The sequence below is a fragment of the Salmo trutta genome, chromosome 4, assembly GCF_901001165.1.
Source record: "Salmo trutta chromosome 4, fSalTru1.1, whole genome shotgun sequence".
Lineage (NCBI taxonomy): Eukaryota > Metazoa > Chordata > Actinopteri > Salmoniformes > Salmonidae > Salmo > Salmo trutta.
The window spans coordinates 34,528,575-34,556,248 of NC_042960.1; the positions used below are offsets into that span (position 1 = coordinate 34,528,575).

Genomic DNA, 27,674 nt, shown 5'->3' on the forward strand with positions numbered 1-27,674 from the left:
GTTCCCAACCAAGGAGGGCCTACAGCAGCACCTACTGTAGATCTTCTGCCCAGATTCTGTCAGACTTGGGCCTTGACAGTGAATCTCAGTAAGACAAAAATAATGGTGTTCCAAAAATGGTTCAGTAGCCAAGACAACAAATACAAATTCAAGACACTGTTTCCCTGGAGCACACAAATAATTATACCTACCTCGGCCTAAACATCAACACCACAGGTAACTTCCACAAGGCTGTAAACATAGAAACAAGGAAAGAAGGGCCTTCTACGCCATCAAAAGTGACATAAAACTCAACATCCTGATTAGGATCTGGCTAAAAACTTCAATCAGTTATCAAACTCATTGCCCTCTATCATTGTGATGTCTGGGGTCCCCTCACCAACCAAAAATTCACAAAATGGGACAAACACCCAATTGAGACTCTGCACAAACACCCAATTGAGACTCTGTACACAAAATATACTTTGTACAATGCAAAACCCCAAAATGATGGGGAAGCTGAGGTACACTTCCTAACCTCCTGTGTAACGTATGACCAGATTAGAGAGACATATTTCCCACAGACCACACAGACCCACAAAGAATTTGAAAACAAATCAAACATTGTGTCACGTCCTGACCAGTAAAAGGGGTCATTTGTCATTGTAGTATGGTCAGAGCGTGTTGTTTTTGTGTGTTTTGGGGTTGGTTTGCTTCATGGGGATTTGTTCTAGTTTTAATTTTCTATGTTAATTTTCTATGTGTGGCCGAGTATGGTTTCTAATCAGAGGCAGGTGGCTTTTGTTGTCTCTGATTGGAAGCCATACTTAGGCAGCCTGTTTTTTTCCTGTGGGTTGTGGGTGGTTGTTTTCGTATAGTCTATGTTACCTTACGGAACTGTCGTGTGTTGTTTTGTTATTTTTTGTTTAAGTGTTCACTTTACTTTAATAAAAAGAAGATGAGCACTCAACACGCTGGGCTTTGGTCCAATCCTTCCGACAGATGTGACACATTGATAAACTTCCATATCTGTTAGGTGAAATAACACAGTGTGCAATCACAGCAGCAATATTTGTGGCTTGTTGCCTGTGGAGCACAAACAACATTGTAAATACAACCTATATTTATCTGTTTATTTATTTTCCCTGTCATACTTCAACTATTTGCACATTGTTACAACACTGTACATAGCCAATAACATAACATTTGAAATGTCTATATTCTTTATTGTGTAATGTTTACTGATTGTTTATTTCCCTTTTGTTTATTGTCTATTCAATTTGCTTTGGCAATGTAAACATATGTTTCCCATTCCACTAAATCCCTTTGAATTTACACCTTTAGACCCCAATAGAATTCTAGAATGCTGCTGTAGATTACAGAGACATTTCAAGATTAAGCTCATTTTCTCACACATTTGAAACAAACAGACATAGCTCATAATCAAAGAACAAATTACAATTGCAAGTTAAATTACTTTTAAAGAGCACAACCACCATTTTTGAATATGACACCACATTCATGTCAATAGGAATAACACTCATTTTGTCTTCCATTGTCTAAAAACACGCAATATCACACCCTAGAGAATTTAAATTGTAGTAAATTTGACTAAATTACTGACTCAAATTGTACCAAGGATATTTATAAATATTATTTACATATAAATAAATACAATTATCAAATGTGACCAGAGGAAAAATATTCTGAAAGTATTTCAAAACCCACAGAAAGGAAGCTAACAGTACCAGTTAAACATTTGGACACACCTACTCATTCAAGGGTTTTTCTTTGTTTTTACTATTTTCTACAATACTATGAAATAACACATATGGAATCATGTAGTAACCAAAACAGCTTTGCACACTTGGCATTCTCTCAACTAGCTTCACTTAGAATGCTTTTCCAACAGTCTTGACGGAGTTCCCACACATGCTGAGCACTTGTTGGCTGCTTATCCTTCACTCTGCAGTCCAACTCATCCCAAACATTCTCAATTGGGTTGAGGTCGGGTGATTGTGGAGGCCAGATCATCTGATGCAGCACTCCATCACTCTCCTTCTTGGTCAAATAGCCCCTACACAGCCTGGAGGTGTGTTGGGTCAATGTTCTGTTGAAAAACAAATGACAGTCCCACTAAGCGTAAACCAGATGGGATGGCATATAGCTGCAGAATGCTGTGGTAGCCATGCTGGTTAAGCGTGCCTTGAATTCTAAATATATTGCTGACAGTGTCAGTGTCACCAGCAAAGTACCCCCTCACCATCACACCTCCTCCTCCTCCATGCTTCACGGTAGATGGTTCACGGTGGGAACCACATATGCGGAGATCATCCGTTCACCTACTCTGCGTCTCACAAAGACACGGCGGTTGGAACCAAAACTCTCACATTTGGACTCATCAGACCAAAGGACAGATTTCCACCAGTCTAATATCCATTGCTTGTGTTTCTAGGCCCAAGCAAGTCTCTTCTCTTATTTTTGTAGGTGTCCTTTAGAACTGGTTTCTTTGCAGAAATTAGACCATGAAGGCCTGATTCACGCAGTCTCCTCTGAACAGTTGTTGAGATGTGTCTGTTACCTGAACTCTGTGAAGCATTTATTTGGGCTGCCATTTCTGAGGCTGGCAAATCTAATGAACTTATCCTCTGCATCAGAGGTAACTCTGTTTCTTCCTTTCCTGTGGCGGTCCTCATGAGAGCTGGTTTCAAAATAGCTCTTGATCATTTTTGCGACTGCACTTGAAGAAACTTTCAAAGTTTGTGACATTTTCTGGATTGCCAGACCTTCATGTCTTAAATTAATGATGCTGATTTGAGCTGTTCTTGCCATAATATGGACTTAGTCTTATACCAAATAGGGCTATCTTCTGTATAGCACCCCTACCTTGTCACAACACAACTGATTGGCTCAAACGCATTAAGAAGGAAATAAGTACCACAAATTAACTTTTAGCAAGGCACATCTGTTAATTGAAATGCATTCCAGGTGACTACCTCACAAAGCTGGTTGAGAGAATACCAAGAGTGTCCAAAGCTTTCATCAAGGCAAAGGGTGGCTACTTTGAAGAATCTCAAATATAAATATATTTTGATGTGTTTAACACTTTTTTGGTTACTACAAGATTCCATGTGTGTTATTTCATAGTTTTGATGTCATCACTATTATTTTACTTTGTAGAAAATATAAAAAATAAAGAGAAACCCTTGAATGAGTATGTGTATCCAAACTTTTGACTGGTAATGCATGTAAAAATGCAACAAAAACTATTCAGAGACTGTTTCAGAATATAGATAACTTCTCTCAATAAGATTTAGTACAGACCAGCCCTGACACAAAAGGTAGAAATAGTAGCCTACTTTGACAACAAATCAGTGAATGCAACAAGTATTAGATAGAGGCAGGTAAAGAGAGAAGATACAAAACACAACAACTGTTCAGAGACAATCAAAGATTTGTACAACAAATTAATATTTCATACTGTCACTTTAGTGTTAGCATTTAGCCTACAACATATGGAATTTCTGGAAGCACAGCCCCATCCTGCAAAGTTTCACAGCACGCGTAGAGCACCTAAAGGAGGTTTCTAGACATCTCCCACTCTTTGCCCTGCGTCCACTCTGGATGGACACCACACACCCTCTCTTGCGCCCCCCAAATTAGTTAAAACTTGGTCCACATGCCCTGGTGCCACAGTCTTGGCTCCCCTCTTCCTGCCATTGTAGCCATATCACAAAGTGAATGCACAAGCCGCATGTTGAATGTCTTCAGGGACCAGCATTTGTGGTTTCTGGGAAGGGGCCTGTGCAGGGTCCCCCACACAATGTATGCATTTATGATGGAAATGTTGAGCATATCAAGACTCAGGATAAGACCCAGATGCAGACTGTTCGAATCACAGATGTTTACAAACAAATGACAGGTCAAGACAGGCAGAGGTCAGTAATCCAGGGCAGTGTCAGTAAGGTACGGAATGGCAGGCAGGCTCAGGGTCAGGACAGGCAGAGATCAGTAATCCAGGGCAGTGTCAGAAAGGTACAGCACGGCAAGCAGGGCCGGGGTCAGGGCAGGCAGAATGGTCAAATATAGTGAGACAAAGGGCTGTGAGACAGGGGTTTAATTCTAGATGCATGGAAAGTGTGATATATACGGAGAGTGCGGGGCAACAGAAGGTGAACAGCAGAGGGGACTAAGGACCTTAGAGATGGAGAAAGGGCCAATAAAACAGGGGGAAAGTTTGCTGGACTCCACCCTGAGGGGCAGATCCCGAGTGGACAGCCATACCCTCTGCCTGAGATGATAGCAGGAGCAGGGGTCCAGTGGTGGTCCGCCTGTCGCCGATAGCTGGAGGGGGTCTTGAGGAGGGTGGACCATGCTCTCTTCCAGGTACGGCAACATTGGCATACGAACATCTGGGCCGAGGGTATGTTGACCTCTTCCTCCTGCTCAGGGAAGAGTGGAGGGTGATAACCCATTGAACACTTGAACGGCGAGAGACCAGTGGCCGAGCAGGTATGGTGTTGTGGTCGTATTCCACCCACACGAGTTGCTGGCTCCAGGTGGTGGGGTTGGCATAGACGAGGCAACGAAGAGTCATCTCCAGGTCCTGATTGTCTTGCTCCAACTGGCCGTTAGATTGGGGGTGAAAACCGGAGGACGGGCTGGCCGATGCCCCATTGGGGGTGCAGAACACATTCCAGAACCGGGACAAGAACTGAGGACCGCGGTCGGAGACCATGTCCACCGGAAGTCCATGGATCCAGAAGACGTGCTGCACCATGAGCTGGGCCGTTTCCTTGGCTGAGGGTAACTTGGGAAGGGAAATGAAATTGACGGTTTTGGAAAACCTATCCACCGCCGTGAGGATAGTGGTGTTGCCATCTGATGGAGGGAGACCCGTGATGAAGTCCAGGGATATATGGGATCAGGAGCACTGAAGAATGGGAAGAGGTTGAAGGAGGCCAGCCCGAGCTTGCCGCAGAGTTTTATTCTGAGCACACACGGTGCAGGCGGCGAAGACACGCGGAGAAGTCTGGGTCCGATGGTGTTGCAGCGGGGCTATAGAGGCATGAAAGCGCATCCGGCTTCACATTTTTGGACCTCGGGTGGTAGGAGATGGTGAAGTTGAGGCGCTTGGGGGTGTGGAGATATTCCAAGTGGTCTTTCCATAATATGAATGGGTGTTCTGCCCGCTCTAACCAGTGCCTCCACTCCTCCAACGTCATCTTCACCACGAGTAGTTCTCAGTTACCCACGTCATAATTCCTTTCTGTGGTGTTGAGTCAATGAGAGAGGAAAGTGCAGGGATGCAGATTTTGGTCTTGGACAGGACAGACCCCACTCTGACGTCCAAGGCATCGGCCTCCACCACCAACTGCCGGGACGGATCCAGATGGATTAGGAAGGGGGGCGGTAATGAATTGGTGCGTGAGGTTCAAGAACGCCCGGTCTGCAGCTGGAGACAATGTGAACGGGACCTTGGGAGAGGTAAGTGTTGAAAGAAAGGAAGCCAGAGTGTTGTAACCCCAGATGAACCGGCGGTAGAAATTGGCAAACCCCAGGAAGCATGTCAGCTGCACTCTGGAGGTGGGATGCGGCCAATCCACCACCGCTCTCACCTTTCCAGGATGGATCTGTATGTTGACTGCAGCTATGATGTGTCCAAGGAAGGAGATGGTGGAGCAATGGAATTCACATTTCTCTGCTTTGATGAATAGCTGTTTTTCCAGAAGACGCTCGAGGACTTGTCGGACACGGAAGACATGTTCTTGAGCCGAGCAGGAAAAAACGAGCATGTCATCGAGGTAGATGAACACGAACTGGTTTAACATGTCACTGAGAACATCATTAACCAGAGCCTGGAACACAGCAGGAGTGTTGGTCAGTCCGAATGGCATCGCCAGGTATGCGTAGTGCCCGCTAGCCGTGTTAAATACCGTCTTCCACTCGTCCCCTTCCCGTATCCATACCAGTTGGTAGGTCCAACTTGGAGAAGATGGTAGCCCCCTGGAGAGGCTCGAAAGCCAAGGCGATAAGTGGAAGCGGGTAACAGTTTTTAACCCTGATGTCATTCAGGCCCCGGTATTCGATACACAGGCGCAGGGTTCACCTTCTTTTCCACAAAGAAAAACCCTGTCGGGGGAGGCAGAAGGACAAATATCCATCTCAATGTACGTCTCCATCGCCTTGGTCTCCGGACCCGACAAGGAATAAAGCCACCCCTGAGGCGGTATAGTGCCCGGGAGAAGGTCGAAGGTGTAGTCATAGGGCCGATGCGGAGGAAGTGAGGTGGCATGAGCCTTGCTGAAAACCTCCCAGAGGTCCTGGTATTACGCGGGAATGGCAGAGAGGTCTGGGGCTTTTACGAAGCCAGCAGGAAGACATGCCGGGGCAGGCTGCGCCGGCTTCAGGCAATGGGCGTGGCAGAACGGGATCCAACCCTTGATCGAACCCACAGTCCAGTCAACTAGGGGATTGTGTCTCTGGAGCCATGCAAACCCCAACACAATGGGTACCTGAGAGGATTCGATAAGTATAAACTGGATCAACTTGTTGTGGTTGCCTGACACTCGCAGATTGATAGGAACTTTGTTGTGGGTGACTCTGCCAATTGAATGCCCATCCAGCGCTCTGACATCCATGGGAATGGAGAGGGGTTGTCCCAGCTCAGACACCAGGGTAGCGTCCATAAAACTCTCATCAGATTCAATGAGTACCCGGAGAGATTTGGGAGAGTCACCCCACAGCAGGATGGCATGGAGAGGGGAATGAGTAAGGAGAGATTGGACATTTTCTGTAATTCCCACCAGTGTACTCATACCTCCTGATGAGCTGGGTCTTTTTACAGGAAAGGTAGAAATGTAATGACCTGTAGTCCCACAATACAGACAGCTCTTGGTGTTCAGTTTGTGTAACCTTTCAGCAAGAGACAATTTAGCCAAGTTGCATAGGCAAGTCGGCAGACCTCTGTGATTCCCGGGGGAACTCGGGTAACCTCGGACTCTCGCCAATGTAGATGATAGTCTGGCACACTATGGGAGTCTTGGCGTAGCTGGAGTAGCTTCCGAGCAAAGGAGAATCAAACACTTTTTTCACCTCCGCAATGTACTCCTCTAGACTGAAACACGCGGTGGAATGTTGCTCCCACACTGCTGTAGCCCAGGCGAGAGCCCTCCCGTACATCAGTGTTATAAGGTACGCTACCTTAGAGCGGTCCGAGGGAAAAGAAGAGGCCTGTAGCTAAAAAATGAGGGAGCACTGGGAGAGAAACGCCCGACAGGTCCCTGAATCTCCTGCAAAGCGTTCCGGAGGAGGTAAGCTGAGTTCTCGGGAAGCCGGGGTGGACTGGGATTACTGCTGATAGCTGGGTTACTGAGAGGCTGGGAGATTATGGTAGTGGCTGGCTGTCTATCTAATAGACAATCCACGTACTTGCTCCAGCAATGTATAGAAAGCACAGTTGTGGCGTTCCGCCAAGGTCTGGAATCCTTCCATAAGGTTGTGAAGTAACTCCTCGTGACTTCCAATGGTGGCTCCGTGGTAGACAATGGCATCGCAGAGCTGGTCAGAGTCTGCTGGGTCAGTCATGACCAGTTCGTACTTTCAGGACTCAGGATAAGACCCAGATGCAGACAGTCCAAATCACAGGTGTTTCTTTACAAAACAAGGCAGCAGAGTTCAGTAATCCAGTGCAGTACTGTGTCTGTAAGGTACAGAACAGCACGCAGGCTCAGGGCAGGCAGAATTGTCAAAACCGCGAGGACTAGAAAACAGCAACTATAGAAACTCAAAAGTGGGACAACATGCTGGTAGGACTTGACGGGACAAGACGGACTAGCAACAGACAATGCAGGTATAAATACACAGAAGATAATGGGGACAAATGGGAAACACCTCGTGGGGGGTGGAGACAAACACAAGGCAGGTGAAACAGATCAATGTGTGACAGAGCATCGCCCAAAACACATTCTTCCACCATTTTCTGCCTGTGTGTCCAACATTGTAATAGCTCCTCAATTGGTCAAGATGGTCAACCCTGCCCATTTTCATGTTGTAATCCATTACAAGCTCTGGAACAGATATAAGTTCCTACCACTTTTAAAAACAATTCCAAAACCCCTGCCATTGTCACTTTAGACCCAGGCTGCGTGGTAGAGTAGAATTGTGAATGGTGGGACTTGGGGCAAACACACTCAGGTGTGCTCTCCCTCTTCCCCTCTTCCTCCTCCTCTCCCTCTCATTCTACTTTGTACTCTCTCTCTGTTTCGTCCTCTTCCTCCTCCTCTCCATCCTCCTCCTCTCCCTCTTCCTCCTCTTCTCCATGTTCCTCTCCCTCCTCTTCACTCTCATCTTCCTTTCTCCAGTCTCCTCTCCTTCAATCTCCTCTTCCTCTATCCCTGCACTCTCCTTCCTTTTCACTCTCCTCTTCCTCTCCCTCTACATTCCTCTTCCTCCACTCCTCCCTCCTTGCTCCACATCTCTATCCCTCCAATCATCTCTAACTCCACTTCTTCCATGCTTTTTGCTTCTAAGCCTTGACTCTCCACATCACTTCCCTCACTTTCTAGAGTAACAGATTAACAGAGTAACAGAGGGAGAGGAGCAACAAATAGGATACAATTGTGGTCAGGAACATAATCTTTCTCTCTCCCTCTGACACGGTCTTTCTCTTCCTTCCTCTTTATTCTTCTCAACCATACACATACTCTCTTCCTAATAAGGGGTTTCCATAATAAATTGTGTGATACAGTTACACGCCTCCCATTCCACACACACACACTCTCTCTCCTCCAATCATCTTTTGCTTTCTTGCCTGACAGACTAGCTACAGAGTTTGCCAATGTTAGCTGATTAGTTACAAAGCTGGGACAGTTTCCAAATGAATTGCATCGGTAGAAACAGGACAAAACAAGCAACTTGTTAGCTGGCCATGTAAACAACTATCCAACTCATCATATGAGCTTCACTGAGCAGACATCTACTACCCTAACATGACAGCTAAAAACAATATAGGCAATGTATAGCCTATGAATATCTGCACCTAGCAAACATGACAAACCATAACCTAAGCCCAAAAGATAAAAATAAATTACTCTAGCCTTCATTTCGGTGGCTAGTTAGCTGGTTGTCTGTATGGCTGGCTAGTGAAAGTAACAACTGAGATTGATGCATCGTGAGTGCAGCCCTAATTTACTGCTACACACAAGTTTTCTTGCTTGACAGACTAACTAGTTAGCTAGCTAGCTATAGCAAACAGCTTGGGAATTTTTCATATTAATTACATCGGTAGATCAAGACAAAACAACCAACTAGTAAGCTGACTATATACATCTAAACACTGCAACTATGTCCATGAGACAGAGAGAAATCCTCTCCTTTTTTCCAAGATGGCGTAGCAGTGCAGACGTGGTTTGTCGTCCTCTCGTATACTTTTTGTAATTTTCATCTTTTTTTTGTTTATATTTACATTTATTTTCAATCTCTTTTCCATTTTTAAATTAAATATACCTTCCGGTAACCCGCCTCACCCAATGTGACACGGATCCGCTATTTTTTTAGACCTTATAGCCAGAACCTCTATCAGAAGCTAGCCATCAGAAGCTAACCAGCTAATTAGCTACTAGCTATTTAGCCATTTTTAGCCACTGCTAGCGGCCTTTACCTTCTGCACAGACACCAGTCGTTTTTTTTTATGTATTTTTTTTAGCATGGATAATACTTGCCAGCCTGCCAGTATCAGACTGTTTTCTCCACTACAACACCGGATTCCTGCCGTAAACCCTGGACCATTACTCCTGATCATCACAGCTAGCTAGCTGCCACCGAGTGACCCAGCCCCGAAGCTATCCCTGAGCCAGGCCCACCTCCCGACCTACTCTGTGATCACTCGGCTACACAGCCGATGCCTCCCGGACTCTACCCCAACACGGCTAGAATCCACTACTCCACCGGATATTTGCCATAAGCTCTGGACCTTGGCATTGGATCATCGCTGCTAGCTAGCTGCTACCGAGTGGCTATAGTGGCTAACGCCCCTGCTCCGAACCTAGCCCCAGTTAGCAGTGAGCCAGGCCGTTTTCCCGACTAGCAAACGAAATTACTACAACTACAATACCGCTTTCGCCATCTGGCCTGGACCCTTTGTCAACACGATGCCCCGCCGTACCACCACGACCGGACCGTGTTCCATCTATTGCTGTTCACTGGACCCTATGATCACTTGGCTACATAGCTGATGCCTGCTGGGCTGTTCATTAACCACGGTACTCCATTTTGTTTATTTTTGGTTTATCTGTCGGCCCCAGCCTCGAACTTAGGCCCTGTGTGTAGTTAACCGACCCTCTCTGCCCATTCATTGCCATTTTACCTGTTGTTGTTGTCTTAGCTGATTAGCTGTTGTTGTCTTACCTTTGTTGTCTTAGCTCTCCAAATCAACACCTGTGATTGCTTTATGTCTCTCTCAAATGTCAATATGCCTTGTACACTGTTGTTAAGGATAGTTATCATTGTTTTAGTTTACTGCGGAGCCCCTAGTCCCACTCAACATGCCTCAGATATCTCCTTTGTCCCACCTCCCACATAACTAGCCCATCCAGAGATGCAACCTCTCTTATCATCACTCGATGCCTGGGTTTTACTCCACTGTACCAGCACCCCACCATACCTCTGTCTGTACATTATGCCCTGAAACTATTCTACCACGCCCAGAAATCTGCTCCTTTTATTCTGTCCCCAACTCACTAGACGACAAGTTTTGATAGCCTTTAGCCGTACCCTCATCCTACTCCTCCTCTGTTCCTTGGGTGATGTGGAGGTTAACCCAGGCCCTGCGTGTCCCCAGGCACTCTCATTTGTTGACTTCCGAACAATCGGATTCCACGCTTCAAGATTGCTTCGATCACGTGGACTGGGATATGTTCCGTATAGCATCAGACAATAACATTGATGAATACGCTGATTCGGTGAGCGAGTTTATTAGCAAGTGCATCGGGGATGTTGTACCCACAGCGTCTATTAAAACATTCCCCAACCAGATACCGTGGATTGATGGCACCATTCGTGCAAAACTGAAAGCGCGAACCACTGCTTTTAATCAGGGCAAGGTGACCGGAAACATGACCGAATACAAACAGTGTAGCTATTCCCTCCGCAAGGCAATCAAACAAGCTAAGCATCAGTATAGAGACAAAGTAGAGTCGCAATTCAACGGCTCAGACACGAGAGGTATGTGGCAGGGTCTACAGTCAATCACGGACTACAAAAGGAAAACCAGCTTCGTCACGGACCACGATGTCTTGCTCCCAGACAAACTAAATAACTTCTTTGCTCGCTTTGAGGACAACACAGAGCCACTCACATGGCCAACTGTGTTAACTCTTGCAAGGCTGCTGGCCCAGATGGCATCCCCAGCCGCATCCTCAGAGCATTCGCAGACCAGCTGGCTGGTGTGTTTACGGACATATTCAATCAATCCTTATCCCAGTCTGCTGTTCCCACATGCTTCAAGACGGCCACAATTGTTCCTGTTCCCAAGAAAGCGAAAGTAACTGAGCTAAATGACTATCGCCCCGTAGCACTCACTTCCGTCATCATGAAGTGCTTTGAGAGACTAGTCAAGGACCATATCACCTCCATCCTACCTGACACCCTAGACCCACTCCAATTTGCTTACCGCCCCAATAGGTCCACAGAGGATGCAATTGCAATCACACTGCACACTGCCCTAACTCATCTGGACAGGAGGAATACCTATGTAAGAATGCTGTTCATCCACTACAGCTCAGCATTTAACACCATAGTACCCTCCAAACTCATCATTAAGCTCGAGACCCTGGGTCTCGACCCCACCCTGTGCAACTGGGTCCTGGACTTCTTGATGGCCCCCCCCCCAGGTGGTGAGGGTACGTAACAATATCTCCACCCCGCTGTTCCTCAACACTGGGGCCCCACAAGGGTGCGTTCTCAGCCCTCTTCTGTACTCCCTGTTCACCCATGACTCTCAGCCCTCTCCTAACTCTCAGCCCTCTCCTTGAGGCGTGCATGGCCACGCAGTTATGCGAGGCCATGCACGCCTCAAACTCAATCATCAAGTTTGCTGACGACACTACAGTGGTAGGCTTGATTACCAACAACGACGAGACGGCCTACAGGGAGGAGGTGAGGGCCCTCAGAGTGTGGTGTCAGGAAAATAACCTCACACTCAATGTCAACAAAACAAAGGAGATGATCGTGGACTTCAGGAAACAGCAGAGGGAGCAGCCCCCTATCCACATCGACTGGACAGTAGTGGAGAAGGTGAAAAGTTTTAAGTTCCTCGGTGTACACATCACGGACAAACTGAAATGGTCCACCCACACAGACAGCATGATGAAGAAGGCGCAGCAGCGTAAGAAGCAACGAGCAATAAGAAGTGCCTGTTTCCCCAATAGCCTGCTGGAATAGGCTACTGAGGATGGGGTCATAATTTCAAATATATGAATCAAATATTAATAATATGTATATGAACTGAATATGCTTAACAACAGCCAGTGTTTTTTTTAATGTGTTTTAAGTGTAGCCTAATCTGACTACTGTTACCATCAATCGAATGCGTTCATAATAACACAAGGCTACAACAACAATAAACTGAAGTTATAGGCTATTTATTAAATTGGTTTGCCAGCTCCAGGTAGGCTACACAAGTGGCCCAAATCAATTTGCAATGACTCTAGTGATATTGTAATTTCAACATATTTATTGTATCAAATGGTAGCATACAATGGCATTTACATTAATAGGCTACTTGATGGCCAACAGAGGCAAATGTATTATTCTCCACATTTAGACTAATGTCAGTTTATTGAGGACTTTTCCCCATACAAAAATAACCACGCAAAGGAGTTCCATTACTTCCATTTCAAATTTCCACTCCAGCAGCCCCCAAGACCCAAGAACTGAGCACACAAAAAACTTCGCTTGATACCGATTTCTTTAAGCATTCAACATTAGAATGCAATTTAAACCATCTCCGAGAGGATTTATGTAATGCGCACTAGTGTGCCCAAAGTCGTTTTCCAGTGCTTTGTCTCCATTACTTCTTGATATGCATCAGTTCTAGGGTATTAATATGTTTCATGGAAAAAGGTTTGGAAATAGGTGTCTCCATAAGGACAATCTAAATAGCCTTCCTACAACTGGTAAACAGTTGACAACGTGCGAACGTGCTGCTCTCTCTCCCCTCTCGCCAATAACTGTAGTGCGCTCTTTCTCTCTCTCTCTCTCTCTCTCTCTCACACACACACACACAGACACACCCACACACTCCTCCGGCCCTCCCCACTACTCACTCAGCAACAGCCTGTCTCACTGCCTGACAGTCAGGAGCAGGTCACATGGAAATATATGTATTTTTAAGAGTAATGCCTTGGCGGCCGCCGTGCATCTTAGTAATAGCCCAAAAACCCACAACCCGCGACTAATACAGTTTCCCCCGCGACATCATTTTCAAAGTAGCCCAATTTTTGCAGGAAAACCACGAACATGGCAGCACTGATCAATCTGTCTTTGCAAACTTCCTGGTATTGGCCACAAGAAAAAGTGTGTTCACTCAAAATCTGAGCATTTCTATACCCCCTAAACCATATGAGTGATATTTAAGTCACGTAACAAGCAATTTTACAAGGAAATCTTAATTACTGTTCAATATTTTTAACTAATAAGACTACCTATTCCATGTAAACAGGACTAACACCTCAGTAATGGGTGTAAAAATCCAACCCCTTACTGATTGGATTAGTTTAGAAAAATGTAAGTTATTTATCTTTGTATAGTATAAGATCAATTAATCAATCAATGTGCATGAGAAAAAAAACATAGATATTAAATCAAACTATTCTAATAATTCTACCTGCAAAAAAAGCATGCTGGGAAATATAATGGTGCACCTCCCCATCTTTTTCACTTTGAAAGACATAACGGAAATGAACTCAACACAGTCAAGTAACAACAACACCATGATCGAAAATATCTATTGAGTCAAATGTCCTTCACTTGTGCTGAAATGTGGGTAAGCTGACGGACATTCCTCACACTGATCTGAATAAAAGGCATGGAAAGTCACATCAATTTCTAATTACTAAATGCACTCTAAACAGGACAATGTGTAAATAAACACATAAATAAACACTTAGGAGTTATAGGTTATAGGAGCCTGTGTGTCGATGTCCGTGGTACCTCGGGATCTGGGCTCTCCGTTTACATTATTCATACGAAGGGTGTGACTTGTTGGCTGTTTTTTTTCAGCCTGTATAAAACAACAAGTTCGCGTAAAATAAAATAGATGAGAAGGCTATCCGGCACACTTTGACACGAAGAGTCCCCTTAAGCCTAGTTGACAACTCGCATACTGTCCCTTTGTGACCAGCTTTTCGGCAGAATGCCCGGTCTATGCTTGTTTTGTCTCACTGCCTTGCTCGCTGCATTCACCCGGTTCGCGGAGACCGTGGGAACGGTGGTCCGATGCGAGCCGTGTGACACCGTGGCTCTCATGCAGTGCAAGCCTCTGGCAAAAGACTGCGCCGACAGCGTACGGGAGCCTGGCTGTGGGTGCTGTCTGACGTGCGCCCTTGCGGAGGGTCAGGCGTGTGGAGTGTACACCGGGCGCTGTGGCTCCGGGCTGACTTGTCAGCACCAACCCGGGGAGACCCGACCACTGCAAGCCCTGCTAGAGGGACGGGGAGCGTGCTCCAGCGTCGCGTCCAAAAAACTCAGCACCATTCTGCTCCCCACACAGAAACAAGGTAAGCCCCGTCTGTGTCTCTCTTTCTGTGAAGGGACTGAGCTGGGTGCCTGGGTTGGTGTGTTTCTATTATAGAACCCTTACTGTATCCCTATAGGACTATAGCCTGCAGTTTGGTGTTGGTGCATATAGCAGGGCACTTCTTTCTATCAACATTCGCACACTTAAGTTACATGACCTATTAATTCATGGCAATCGGTAGTATCTAGCTACTCAGCGGACTGTGACTGCCTTGTGACCTGCTTTCTATGAGTGCTGGGCAGTAGCCCTGCACCCCCCTCTCTCAGGTTCGGGTGACTGTTACAAATTGCAACGCATGGTTCAATTCACTCAATACTAAGAAGGTGTTCTTAATATTCTGTATGCTTAGTCTAAATTTGTAAGTAGACCGCTCAACTACAACATTCTCGGGAATGGTAACGTCCTCTTTTTACTTGCTATGACTGTGGTATATTATTGTTTACCTTAGTTTAATACACTGACTGTAAGTCGCTCTGGATACAAGTGTCTGCTAAATGATCAAAATGTAAATGTAAAAATGAACACTTGTAAAACACACTGCTGGTTATTATTCAAACAAGGGCACATTTGATCAGAATACAAATAGTTTGAGGAAGGAGCTCATTAGAATAATACCCAGCAGTGTGCTTTGCAAGTTTTCGTTAGGCATTTACATTTTGATCATTTAGCAGATGCTTTTGTCCAGAGCATAGTCAGTGCATTCAGCTAAGGTTGATAAAAAAACACATATCACAGTCATAGCAAGTAGTAGCTGTCTAAGCATCTGTAACCGTTACAGGGAATGTTGTTGTAGTTAAGCATACATTGGTCTTCAAAATAGCTTTTATTTGTGGTAAAATACCTTTTGAATGTAATTATGTAATGAGTTAGTTAGTGTAAAGTATGTCTCTATGATGTTCATAGTAACTTGCCACCTGCTTCTTTGAGGTTACTGGAAAATGCAGTGCAATGACACAGAACAATACTTTAACCTTAGCTGTATGTTTTGTATGAAAGTAAATGCTGCTGACAGCATGCTGGTATACTACAGTATATTAGTCTAATTAGATTGTATTAGCGCAAGCAGGTTGGCTGCTAGGTATTTGTATATAGTGCCTTCGGAAAGTATTCAGACTCCTTTACTTTTTCCACATTTTCTGACGTTACAGCCTCAAAATTGAGCTCAGGTGCATCCTGTTTCCATTGATCATCCTTGATATGTTTCTACAACTTGATTGGAGTCCACCTGTGGTAAATTCAATTGATTGGACATGATTTGGAAAGGCACACACCTGCCTATATAAGGTCCCACAGTTGACAGTGCATGTCAGAGCAAAAACAAAGCCATGAGGTCGAAGGAATTGTCTGTAGGGCTCCGAGACAGGATTGTGTCGAGGCACTGATCTGGGGAAAGGTGCACAACAACTGTCTGCAGCATTGAAGGTCCCCAAGAACACAGTGGCCTCCATAAGTCTTAAATGGAAGAAGTTTGGAACCACCAAGACTCTTCCTAGAGCTGGCCGCCCGGCCAAACTGAGCAATCGGGGGAGAAGGGCCTTGGTCAGGGAGTTGACCAATAACCCTATGGTCACACTGACAGAGCTCTAGAGTTCCTCTGTGGAGATGGGAGAAGCTTCCAGAAGGACAACCATCTCTGCAGCACTCCACCAATCAGGACATTATGGTAGAGTGGCAAAATGGAAGCCACTCCTCAGTAAAAGGCACATGACAGCCTGCTTGGAGTTGCCCAAAAGGCACCTAAAGGACTCTCAGACCATGTAAAACAAGATTCTCTGGTCTGATGAAACCAAGATGAATCTCTTTGGCCTGAATGCTAAGCGTCACGTCCGGAGGAAAGCAGGCACCATCAAATCAAAGTTTATTTGTCGCGTCCACCGAATACAGCAGGTGTAGACCTTACCGTGAAATGCTTACTTACAGGCTCTAATCAACAGTGCAATTTTTAAGTAAAAAAAAAGGTATTAGGTGAACAATACATAAGTAAAGAAATAAAAACAACAGTAAAAAAGACAGTGTCGGGCTGATTGAGGTAGTACATGTAGGTATGGTTAAAGTGACCAAGCGTATATGATACACAGAGAGTAGCAGTAGCTTAAAAGAGGGGTTGGCGGGTGGTGGGTGGCGGGACACAATGCAGATAGTCCGGGTAGCCAATGTGCGGGGGCACCGGTTAGTCAGGCTAATTGAGGTAGTATGTACATTAATATATAGTTAAAGTGTCTATGCATATATGATAAACAGAGAGTAGCAGCAGCGTAAAAGAGGGGTTTGGGGGGGCACACAATGCAAATAGTCCGAGTAGCCATTTGATTACCTGTTCAGGAGTCTTCAGGATGCTTCCCTACAGTGAAGCATGGTGGTGGCATCATCATGCTGTGGGGATTTTTTTCAGGGACTGGGAGACTAGTCAGGATTGAGGCAAAGATGAACAGAGCTAAGTACAGAGAGATCCTTGATGAAAATCTGCGCCAGAGTGCTCAGGACCACAGACTGGGGCGAAGGTTCACCTTCTCACAGGACGACAACCCTAAGCACACAGCCAAGACAACGCAAGAGTGGCTTTGGGACAAGTCTCTGAATGTCCATGAGTGGCCCAGCCAGAGCTCAGACTTGAACCCGATTGAACATCTCTGGAGAGACCTGAAAATAGCTGTGCAGCAACGCTCCCTATCCAACCTAACAGAGCTTGAGAGGATCTGCAAAGAATGGGATGAACTCCCCAAATACAGGTGTGCCAAGCTTGTAGCATCAATAAGACTCAATCCTGTCATTGCTGCCAAAGGTGCTTCAACAAAGTACTGCCTAAAGGGTCTGAATACTTATCATCGTCATGATCAGGCCTACCACCGTCGTGTCGGTGGAGTACAGGATGGGACTTAGCACACACCACTGTGGGGCCCCCATGTTAAGGGTCAGCGTGGCGGAGGTAATATTTCCTACCCTCACCACCTGGGGTTGGCCTTTCAGGAAGTCCAGGATCCAGTTGCAAAGGGAGTTGTTCAGTCCCAGGATCCTAAGCTTGGTGAGGAGCTTGGAGGGGACAATGGTGTTGAATGCTGATCTGTAGTCAATGAATAGCATTCTCACATAGGCATTCCTTTTATCTAGCTGAGTGAGGGCAGTGTAGAGTGTAGTTGAGATTGCGTCGTCTATGGATCTGTTTGGGCGGTATGAAAATTGGAGTGGGTCTAGGGTAGGGTCTCCAACAGGTCGATTGCGAGCTACCAGTAGCTTGCAGACCACCTATGAGTAGCTCGCCAAACAATTCTGAAAGTAGGCCTACATGCAATTTTCATGTGTTCCACCACAAACTGTCATAAACAAATCTCACAAGTATAAGACACCGCAAGGTCACAGCTACTATATCTAACCAACTCTACATTGACATTATCCCCACTGGTTAGTCACTATTGGCTGAAAGGCCAAACCGAACACAGGATCTGCCAATTCATTTCCAGCAATATTGCCCCTTTCTGTGTGGTCTGGGTTTGTCTATCACTCTGTGTGTAGCCAGTAGTGATTGGTCTTTCGCAAACGAACAGTTCTTTTTGAACAGCTCTTTTGGTGAACGTCGGGAACCGAATCGCATATGTGAAAGAGCTGTTAATTTGCCTCCCGGATTTGTATATTGTTACTATTGCTTTTTTAGCTCCAGACATCAATTATCTGCAGATAAATTCTAAAAACATTCTCTGAAGATGGTAATTTCAATTTACTTAGTTCAATTTCTAAGCATTAATGAACGAAGACCCGGCTCACAGAAAAGACTTGGAATGCCCATCACTAGCAGTTGATCACTAGCACATTAGAGGCTGCTGCCTATATACTGTATGTAACCGATGTGAAATGGCTAGTTAGTTAGCGGTGGTGCGCGCTAATAGCGTTTCAATCGGTGACGTCACTCTCTCTGAGACTTGAAGTAGGGTTTCCCCTTGCATTGCAAGGGCCGTGGCTCTTGTGGCGCGATGGGTAACGTTGCTTCGGTGGGTGTCAGTTGTTGATGTGTGCAAGGGTCCCTGGTTCGAGCCCGGGTTGGGGCGAAGAGAGGGACGGAACCTACACTGTTACATGTACATAGACTTAAAATCACTGGCCACTTTAATAAATGGAACACTAGTCACTTTAATAATGTTTACATATTTTGCATTACTCATCTCATATGTACAGTATACACTGTATTCTATTCCACTGTATCTTAGTCTATGCCGCTCGGACATTGCTCGTCCATATATTTATACATTCTTAATTCCATTCCTTTACTTAGAGTTGTGTGTATTGGGTATATGTTGTGAAATTGTTAGATATTACTTGTTAGATATTACTGCGCTTTTCTGAGCTAGAAACACAAGCATTTCGCTACACACACAATAACATCTGCTAAACACGTGTATGTGACCAATAGAAAAATATAAAACATCATCTGGGGAGAAAAATCACAGATTTTATAGGGCCCCCTTAGAGTTTTTATGAAGCATTATTTTAACCTGGTATATTGACAGAAGACATAGTGCACTACATTATCTTATACCTGGAGAAGAGTTGCAGGTGAGCGGAGAAGAGAAGAATGTGCCTATTCGACAGCTAGGAAACAATTTGTAGCTTGTGACATGTTTCATTTAAAAAAAGTAGCTTGTCACATTATAAAAGGTTGGAGACCCCTTGTCTAGGGTGTCTAGAATGATGGAGTTGGTGTGTGCCATAACCAGCCTTTCAAAGCACTTCACAGATGTGAGTGCTACAGGGCGGTAGTTATTGTGGCATAAAAAGTTCTTCTTAATGATGCGGTGTGAACCGGGGAGGGATGACGGGAGCGCGCGGTTGTTAGCAGCAGAACAAGGCGGTAGGAACCAGGGAGGGTGGGAACCCATGCAGAAGGCTTAGGGGCCATATAGTAGCTGACACACACACATACTAATATAGACTTGGCACACATATCACATCCATGTGAACCAATACTTTCTCCACCTTGCATTACCATGAGGAAAAGGGTATATTTGCCAAGTAAAAAAAAAGGTGAAATAAAATAAAAGGATGGATCCCAAATAGCACCCTATTCCCTATACAGTGCACCTTGGTCAAAAGTACTGCACTGTGTAGGGAATAGGGTGTCATTTGGGACACGCCTTAGTCATAACATTAGTCATTATGTAACAAACTCAGAGCAGGGAAGCAGTGGCTTGTCTGTCCAGTGTTGACTGCTAGCTATAGCCCATTGTCCATGACTATAACAATTACGGTCCAAACTGACCCCAGAACAGCCTCTAGGCCAGCGTACCTGTCTCTATCTTCCTGTTGTGCTTTGTGTTTATCATGGTTGAGATGGGTAAAGTGTTAAGGTGTGACTGGAAATGGGTCCCAAATGGGTCTCTTATTCCATATAAAGTGCTTTACTCTGGTCAAAAGTAGTACACTATATGGGCAATAGGATACCATCAGGGACACATTGGCTGCATTTAAACAGGCAGCCCAATTCTGATACTTTTGACCAATCAGATCAGCTCTGAAAAAGATCTGATGTGAAAAGATCTGATGTCATTGGCCAAAAGACCAATAAGTGGGAATAAGATCAGAACTGGGCTGCCTGTCTTTTATATATATATATATATATATATATATATATATATATATACATATATATATATACATATATATATATATATATATGTATATATGTGTCACAGGATCCAACGAAAGTGGCGCCCCTCCTCGGTCGGGCGGCGCTCGCCGGTCGTCGTCGCCGGCCTATTAGCTGCCACCGATCGTTGTTTCAGTTTCGTTTAGTTTGTCTGTCTGTTCGCACCTGTTTTGTGTATGTCATTAGTGGGGACTTATTTAATGTGTGTTTTCAGTTGGGATTTTGTGCGGGATTGTTTGTTGTCCACTCAGGACGGTGGGCCTGTGAATGTAGTTGCTTCGCTAGTTGTATTTTGGATGTTTTTGTATTTTTTTGCTGGCTGACGTCTTATTTCTCTCTTCAGACCGTTTTGCCCTGTGTTTTGGGTTGGTCATTATTATTACGCGCCCTTCTGTTTTGGCGTGACCAGTTTGTTGCCGGAGAAAATAAAGACCGTATACTTTACCTCTGCTCTCTGCGCCTGACTCCAACCACCACTCCTAGAATCATCTGACAGAATCCCGCACCCAAACCTATGGAGTCAGCAGGAGCAGAAGCGCCATCCATGGCTGAGCAGGTCTCCCAACATGCCGGCCTCCTCCACCGCCTAGGCTCGGCCATGGATCAGGTGTTGGCCCGGTTGGAAAGCTGGGAGAGAGGTGCCTCCCCAGCCAGACCAGCTCCGGTCCCTCACCCTACGCACCTATCCACACCCACTGAAGCGGGTGCCGGCGGGATCCGGATTTCACCGCCCAGGGAGTTCGATGGAACGGCCGCTGGGTGCAAGGGGTTCTTGCTCCAACTGGAACTGTACCTGGCGACCGTCCGCCCCCCTCCCTCCGACGAAGAGAGGGTGAGCGTCCTCGTCTCGTGTCTCACGGGTCGAGCCCTGGAATGGGCCAATGCGGTCTGGGAAGGTCCAGACTCGGCCCGGGGTGACTACCCGGAGTTCACCCGCCGCTTCCGGGCGGTTTTCGATCATCCCCCGGAGGGCAGGGCGGCGGGTGAGCTACTATTCCATTTGAGACAGGAGACGAGGACCGCTCAGGATTTCGCATTGGAATTCCGGACTCTCGCCGCTGGATCGGGGTGGAACGAGCGGGCCCTGATAGACCACTATAGGTGTAGCCTTCGCGAGGACGTCCGCCGGGAGCTGGCATGTAGGGACAACACCTCCACTCTGGACCAACTGGTGGATTTGTCCATCAGATTGGACAACCTGCTAGCTTCCCGGGGACGTTCCAGTCGGGGCCTGTTCGTTCCGCCTACCAGTCCTCCCGCTCCACAGCCCATGGAGATAGGGGGGGCTGCACCGAGGAGGACCGGAGGGAGGGGTCTCTCTTGCACCCGATGTGGACACAGAGGACACACTGTGGACCGGTGCTGGAGAGGTCCCTCCGGGAGTTCGGAGGGCAGGCAGAGCACCGCTTCGCCCCCCCAGGTGAGTCCGCACCAGCCACACCCAGAGCCCCCTGTCGATCACTTGTACACCTCCGTTTGTTTCCCTAATTTTTCCCCTCACTTCCAGTATAAGGCGCTAGTCGATTCAGGTGCAGCTGGGAGTTTTATGGACCATGGGTTAGCGAAGAGGTTAGGGATCCCCCTGGTTCAGCTGGACCACCCCTTCCCCGTGCACGCCCTAGATAGTCGACCGCTAGGGTCAGGCCAAGTAGGGGAGGTCACAGTGCCACTGGTTATGCAGACGTGGGGGGGTCATGTGGAGCGTATCAGCCTGTTCATCATTGACTCCCCAGCGTTTCCGGTGGTACTGGGAATCCCCTGGCTAGCCACTCACAACCCCCAGATTTCATGGAGACAGAGGGCTCTAACGGGGTGGTCGAGGGAGTGCTCAGGTAGGTGCATAGGAGTTTCCATCGGTGCGACTACGGTGGAGAGTCCAGACCAAGTCTCTACTGTGCACATTCCCTCAGAGTATGCCGATTTGGCTATCGCCTTCAGTAAGACGAAGGCGACTCAATTACCCCCCCATCGACAGGGAGATTGTGCGATAAACCTCCAGGCTGACGCGGTTCTTCCTAGGAGTCACGTGTATCCTCTGTCTCAGGAGGAAACAGTGGCTATGGATACATACGTCACTGAGTCCTTGAGACAGGGATACATTCGGCCCTCTAAATCCCCCGTCTCCTCGAGCTTCTTTTTCGTGAAGAAAAAGGAGGGAGGTCTGCGCCCGTGCATTGACTATAGAGGTCTAAATGCTATCACAGTGGGTTTCAGTTACCCGCTACCTCTCATTGCTACGGCAGTGGAGTCATTTCACGGGGCGCGCTTCTTCACGAAATTGGATCTCAGGAGTGTGTATAACTTGGTGCGTATCCGAGAGGGAGACGAGTGGAAAACCGCATTTAGTACCACATCTGGCCATTATGAGTACCTCGTCATGCCGTATGGGTTAAAGAATGCTCCCGCCGTCTTCCAATCCTTTGTGGACGAAGTCCTTAGGGACATGCTCGGGCAGGGTGTGGTGGTGTACATCGATGACATCCTGATCTGCTCCGCCACACGCGCCGAGCATGTGTCCCTGGTGCGTAAAGTGCTTGGGCGGCTGCTGGAGCATAACCTATACGTCAAGGCTGAGAAATGTGAGTTCTTCAAAAGAGCCGTCTCATTTCTAGGATATCGCATTTCCACCTCGGGGGTGGAGGTGGAGTGTGACCGCGTAACGGCTGTGCGTAATTGGCCAACCCCAGCCACTGTGAAGGAGGTGCAGCGGTTCTTGGGGTTCGCTAATTATTATCGGAGGTTTATCCGGGGTTTTGGCCAGGTAGCAGCTCCCATTACCTCACTGATGAAGGGGGGGCCGGTGCGGCTACGATGGTCAGCAGAGGCGGACAGAGCCTTTCATCGTCTGAAGGTTCTGTTTACCAATGCGCCTGTCCTAGCGCATCCGGACCCCTCTTTGCCATTCATAGTGGAGGTGGACGCGTCCGAGGCTGGGGTAGGAGCTGTGCTGTCGCAGCGTTCGGGCGTTCCTCCGAAGCTCCGCCCATGCGCGTTCTTTTCTAAGAAGCTGAGCCCGGCGGAGCGCAATTATGATGTGGGGGACCGGGAGCTGTTAGCCGTGGTCAGGGCTTTGACGGTGTGGAGACATTGGCTTGAGGGGGCACGTCACCCTTTTCTCATCTGGACCGACCACCGTAACCTGGAGTATATTCGGGCAGCGAGGAGGCTTAATCCCCGTCAGGCGAGGTGGGCCATGTTTTTCACGAGGTTTAACTTCACTCTCTCGTACATTCCAGGTTCCCGGAACCGGAAGGCTGACGCACTGTCGCGTCTCTACGACACCGAGGAGCGGACCATCGATCCTACTCCCATACTTCCCGCCTCCTGTCTGGTGGCACCGGTGGTATGGGAGGTGGATGCGGACATCGAGCGGGCGGTTCGGTCAGAACCTACTCCGTCGCAGTGTCCCGTGGGCCTGAAATACGTTCCGCTTGATGTTCGCGATCGCCTGATCCGATGGTCCCATACTCTACCCTCCTCGGGTCATCCTGGGGTGGAACGGACAGTGCGGGGCCTGAAGGGGAGGTACTGGTGGCCCACCTTGGCTGAGGATGTCCGGCGTTATGTCTCGTCCTGTTCAGTATGCGCTCAGTGTAAGGCTCCTAGGCACCTACCTCGAGGGAAATTACAGCCCCTCCCTGTTCCACAGCGGCCATGGACTCACCTCTCGGTGGATTTCCTTACGGATCTCCCGCCGTCTCAGGGGAACACGGCGATCCTGGTCGTTGTGGACAGGTTCTCTAAGTCCTGCCGTCTGCTCCCTTTGCCCGTTCTTCCTACGGCCCTGCAGACCGCGGAGGCCCTGTGCACTCACGTCTTCCGGCACTATGGGGTGCCCGAGGACATCGTATCTGATCGAGGTCCCCAGTTTACGTCCAGGGTATGGAAATCGTTTATGGAGAGGCTGGGGGTCTCGGTCAGCCTGACCTCGGGATTCCACCCCGAGAGTAATGGGCAGGTAGAGCGCATCAACCAGGATGTGGGCAGGTTCCTGCGGTCATATTGCCAGGACCGGCCAGGGGAGTGGGCGCAGTTCGTGCCATGGGCCGAGATGGCCCAGAACTCTCAGCGCCACTCCTCCACTAATCTGTCACCCTTCCAGGTGGTGCTGGGGTATCAGCCGGTCCTGGTGCCATGGCAACAGAGCCAGACGGAGGCTCCTGCGGTGGAGGCATGGGTCAAGCGCTCTCAGGAGACCTGGAACGCGGTCCAGGAATGTTTAAGGAGGGCGAGCGAACGACACAAGGAGAGCGCTGACCGCCACCGCAGTGACGCCCCCGTGTTTAACCCGGGGGATAGAGTCTGGCTCTCGACCCGGAACCTGCCTCTCCGCCTGCCCTGCCGGAAGCTGGGTCCGCGGTTTGTGGGGCCGTTCAAAGTCCTGAGGAGGATAAACGAGGTGTGTTACAGGTTACAACTTCCTTCGTATTACCGTATTAACCCCTCGTTTCATGTGTCTCTCCTCAGGCCGGTGGTAGCTGGTCCGCTGCAGGACAGTGAGGTGCTGGAGGCCCCCCGGCCCCCCCTGGACATCGGGGGGAGCCCGGCGTACACAGTCCGAGCCATCCTGGACTCCCGACGTCGGGTAGGGGGCCTGCAGTACCTCGTGGACTGGGAGGGGTACGGTCCGGAGGAGAGGTGCTGGGTTCCGGCGGCGGACGTTCTGGACCCCCCTATGCTGTTGGACTTCCACCGTCGCCGACCGGATCGGCCGGCGCCTCGCCCTCCGGGCCGTCCCCGAGGCCGGTGTCGGCGCGCGGCTGGGGAGGGGTACTGTCACAGGATCCAACGAAAGTGGCGCCCCTCCTCGGTCGGGCGGCGCTCGCCGGTCGTCGTCGCCGGCCTATTAGCTGCCACCGATCGTTGTTTCAGTTTCGTTTAGTTTGTCTGTCTGTTCCGCACCTGTTTTGTGTATGTCATTAGTGGGGACTTAATTAATGTGTGTTTTCAGTTGGGATTTTGTGCGGGATTGTTTGTTGTCCACTCAGGACGGTGGGCCTGTGAATGTAGTTGCTTCGCTAGTTGTATTTTGGATGTTTTTGTATTTTTTTGCTGGCTGACGTCTTATTTCTCTCTTCGGACCGTTTTGCCCTGTGTTTTGGGTTGGTCATTATTATTACGCGCCCTTCTGTTTTGGCGTGACCAGTTTGTTGGCGGAGAAAATAAAGACCGTATACTTTACCTCTGCTCTCTGCGCCTGACTCCAACCACCACTCCTAGAATCATCTGACAATATGTATATGTATGTATGTATGTATGTATATATATGTATATGTATATATGTATGTATGTATATATATGTATATGTATATATATATATGTATATATATATATGTATATATATGTATATGTATATATATATGTATATATATTGTACCTTTATATAACTAGGCAAGTCAGTTAAGAACAAATTCTTATTTACAATGACAGCCTACCAAAAGGCAAAAGGCCTCCTGCGGGGACGGGGGCTGGGATTAAAAATACAAATAAATTAAAGAAAAATATAGGACACACATCACGACAAGAGAGACAACACAACACTACATAAAGAGAGACCTAAGACAACAACATAGCATGGCAGCAACACATGACAACAACATGGTAGCAACACAACCTTGCAGCAGCACAACATGGTAGCAGCACAAAACAGGGTACAAACATTATTGGGCACAGACAACAGCAGAAAGGGCAAGAAGGTAGAGACAACAAAACATCATTCAATGCAGCCACAACTGTCAGTATGAGTGTCTTTTAATGAAAAGATTGAGATAAAACTGTCCAGTTTGAGTGTTTGTTGAAGCTCATTCCAGTCGCTAGCTGCAGCGAACTGAAAAGAGGAGCGACCCAGGGATGTATGTGCTTTGGGGAGCTTTAACAGAATGTGACTGGCGGAACGGGTGTTGTATGTGGAGGATGAGGGCTGCAGTAGATATCTCATATAGGGGGGAGTGAGGCCTAAGAGGGTTTTATAAATAAGCATCAACCAGTGGGTCTTGCGACGGGTATACAGAGATGACCAGTTCAAAAAAGAGTATAGAGTGCAGTGATGTGTCCTATAAGGAGCATTGGTGGCAAATCTGATAGCCGAATGGTAAAGAACATCTTGCCGCTCGAGAGCACCCTGACCTGCCGATCTATAAATTACGTCTCGATAATCTAGCATGGGCAGGATGGTCATCTGAATCAGGGTTAGTTTGGCAGCTGGGGTGAAAGAGGAGTAATTACGAGCCATTATGTGTTACTGCATGTGAAGGTTACAGATTCAGATCATTCTATAGCCAAAATGATAATGTAAAGGCAGCCATGATTGGGATCTCTTCCTCTGAGGGGTAAAGTGTTCAGGTGTGTTTGCTGACAGGCAATATAGATTAAATGCCTGTTGAATAGAGGTATATGCCCATACTGTATGCTTGAATCCAAAATGGCACCCTATTCCCTATATAGTGCACTACTTTGACCAGAGCACACAGAACTGAAATACAATAGAATGTCATTTGGGACGGAGATTACAACTCTCTCTCTCTCTCTCTCTCTCTCTCTCTCTCTCTCTCTCAGCTGTTTACCCACTGCCATTGGAAAAACTAATTGCGTAAGATGTTTATCAGAAAAAATTTGCAGTAGAGGTTTACATTGCATATAAATATTGATGTTCTTCAGAAATCCAAAAATAGACTGGTCTCTCCCCTTGGATCCTTTACACTTTTTTCAGTGTTTTTTTTTAGGAGTTAGTCGAAGCGATTTGCCTAATTTCTGGGTGAAGGTGACGGACAAAGCATCTATATCTATTCTGTGGACATGTTGTTTTTTATGTTGTTGTCGCCATGGCGTTATTAACAGTTACGTTGATGTGGGAAACAATTTGACCCATGTGGGAGCGTGTGCTGCCTGGTTACCATGGTTACCAATTGATCAAGTTGTCAGGGTGGGGTGGGGTGCCACCTGCCCCTCCCTGTTCACGGCTCTGCAACACAACATCTGGTTCTACTTAATACTTACAACATGTTTGTGTGTACATGTGTGTGAATTTGTATGCGTAACTGCTTGTATATAGGTGTTTGTGTGTGTGTGTGTGTGTGTGTGTGTGTGTGTGTGTGTGTGTGTGTGTGTGTGTGTGTGTGTGTGTGTGTGTGCGTGCGTGCGTGCCCTTTTGTGGTCGTGTGTGTATTTGAATACGTGACTGCTTGTATGTGTGTGTGTTTGTTTGTTTGTTTGTGTAGGTGCATGCATGCGTACTGTATGTGTGTGTGCACGTAGTATGTGCAG

General features: G+C 47.2%; 1 protein-coding gene across 1 annotated transcript in view; it reads left to right on the forward strand.

Moving 5' to 3' along the window:
- The first annotated feature begins 14,170 nt into the window (after nt 1-14,170).
- LOC115192277 (insulin-like growth factor-binding protein 3) overlaps nt 14,171-27,674 on the forward strand; it is a 59,450-nt gene continuing 45,946 nt past the window's right edge. The window contains exon 1 of the mRNA XM_029750590.1: nt 14,171-14,756. Within this exon, the coding sequence (XP_029606450.1) occupies nt 14,393-14,756 (364 nt within the window). The 5' untranslated portion in view covers nt 14,171-14,392. The remainder of the gene's footprint in view (nt 14,757-27,674) is intronic.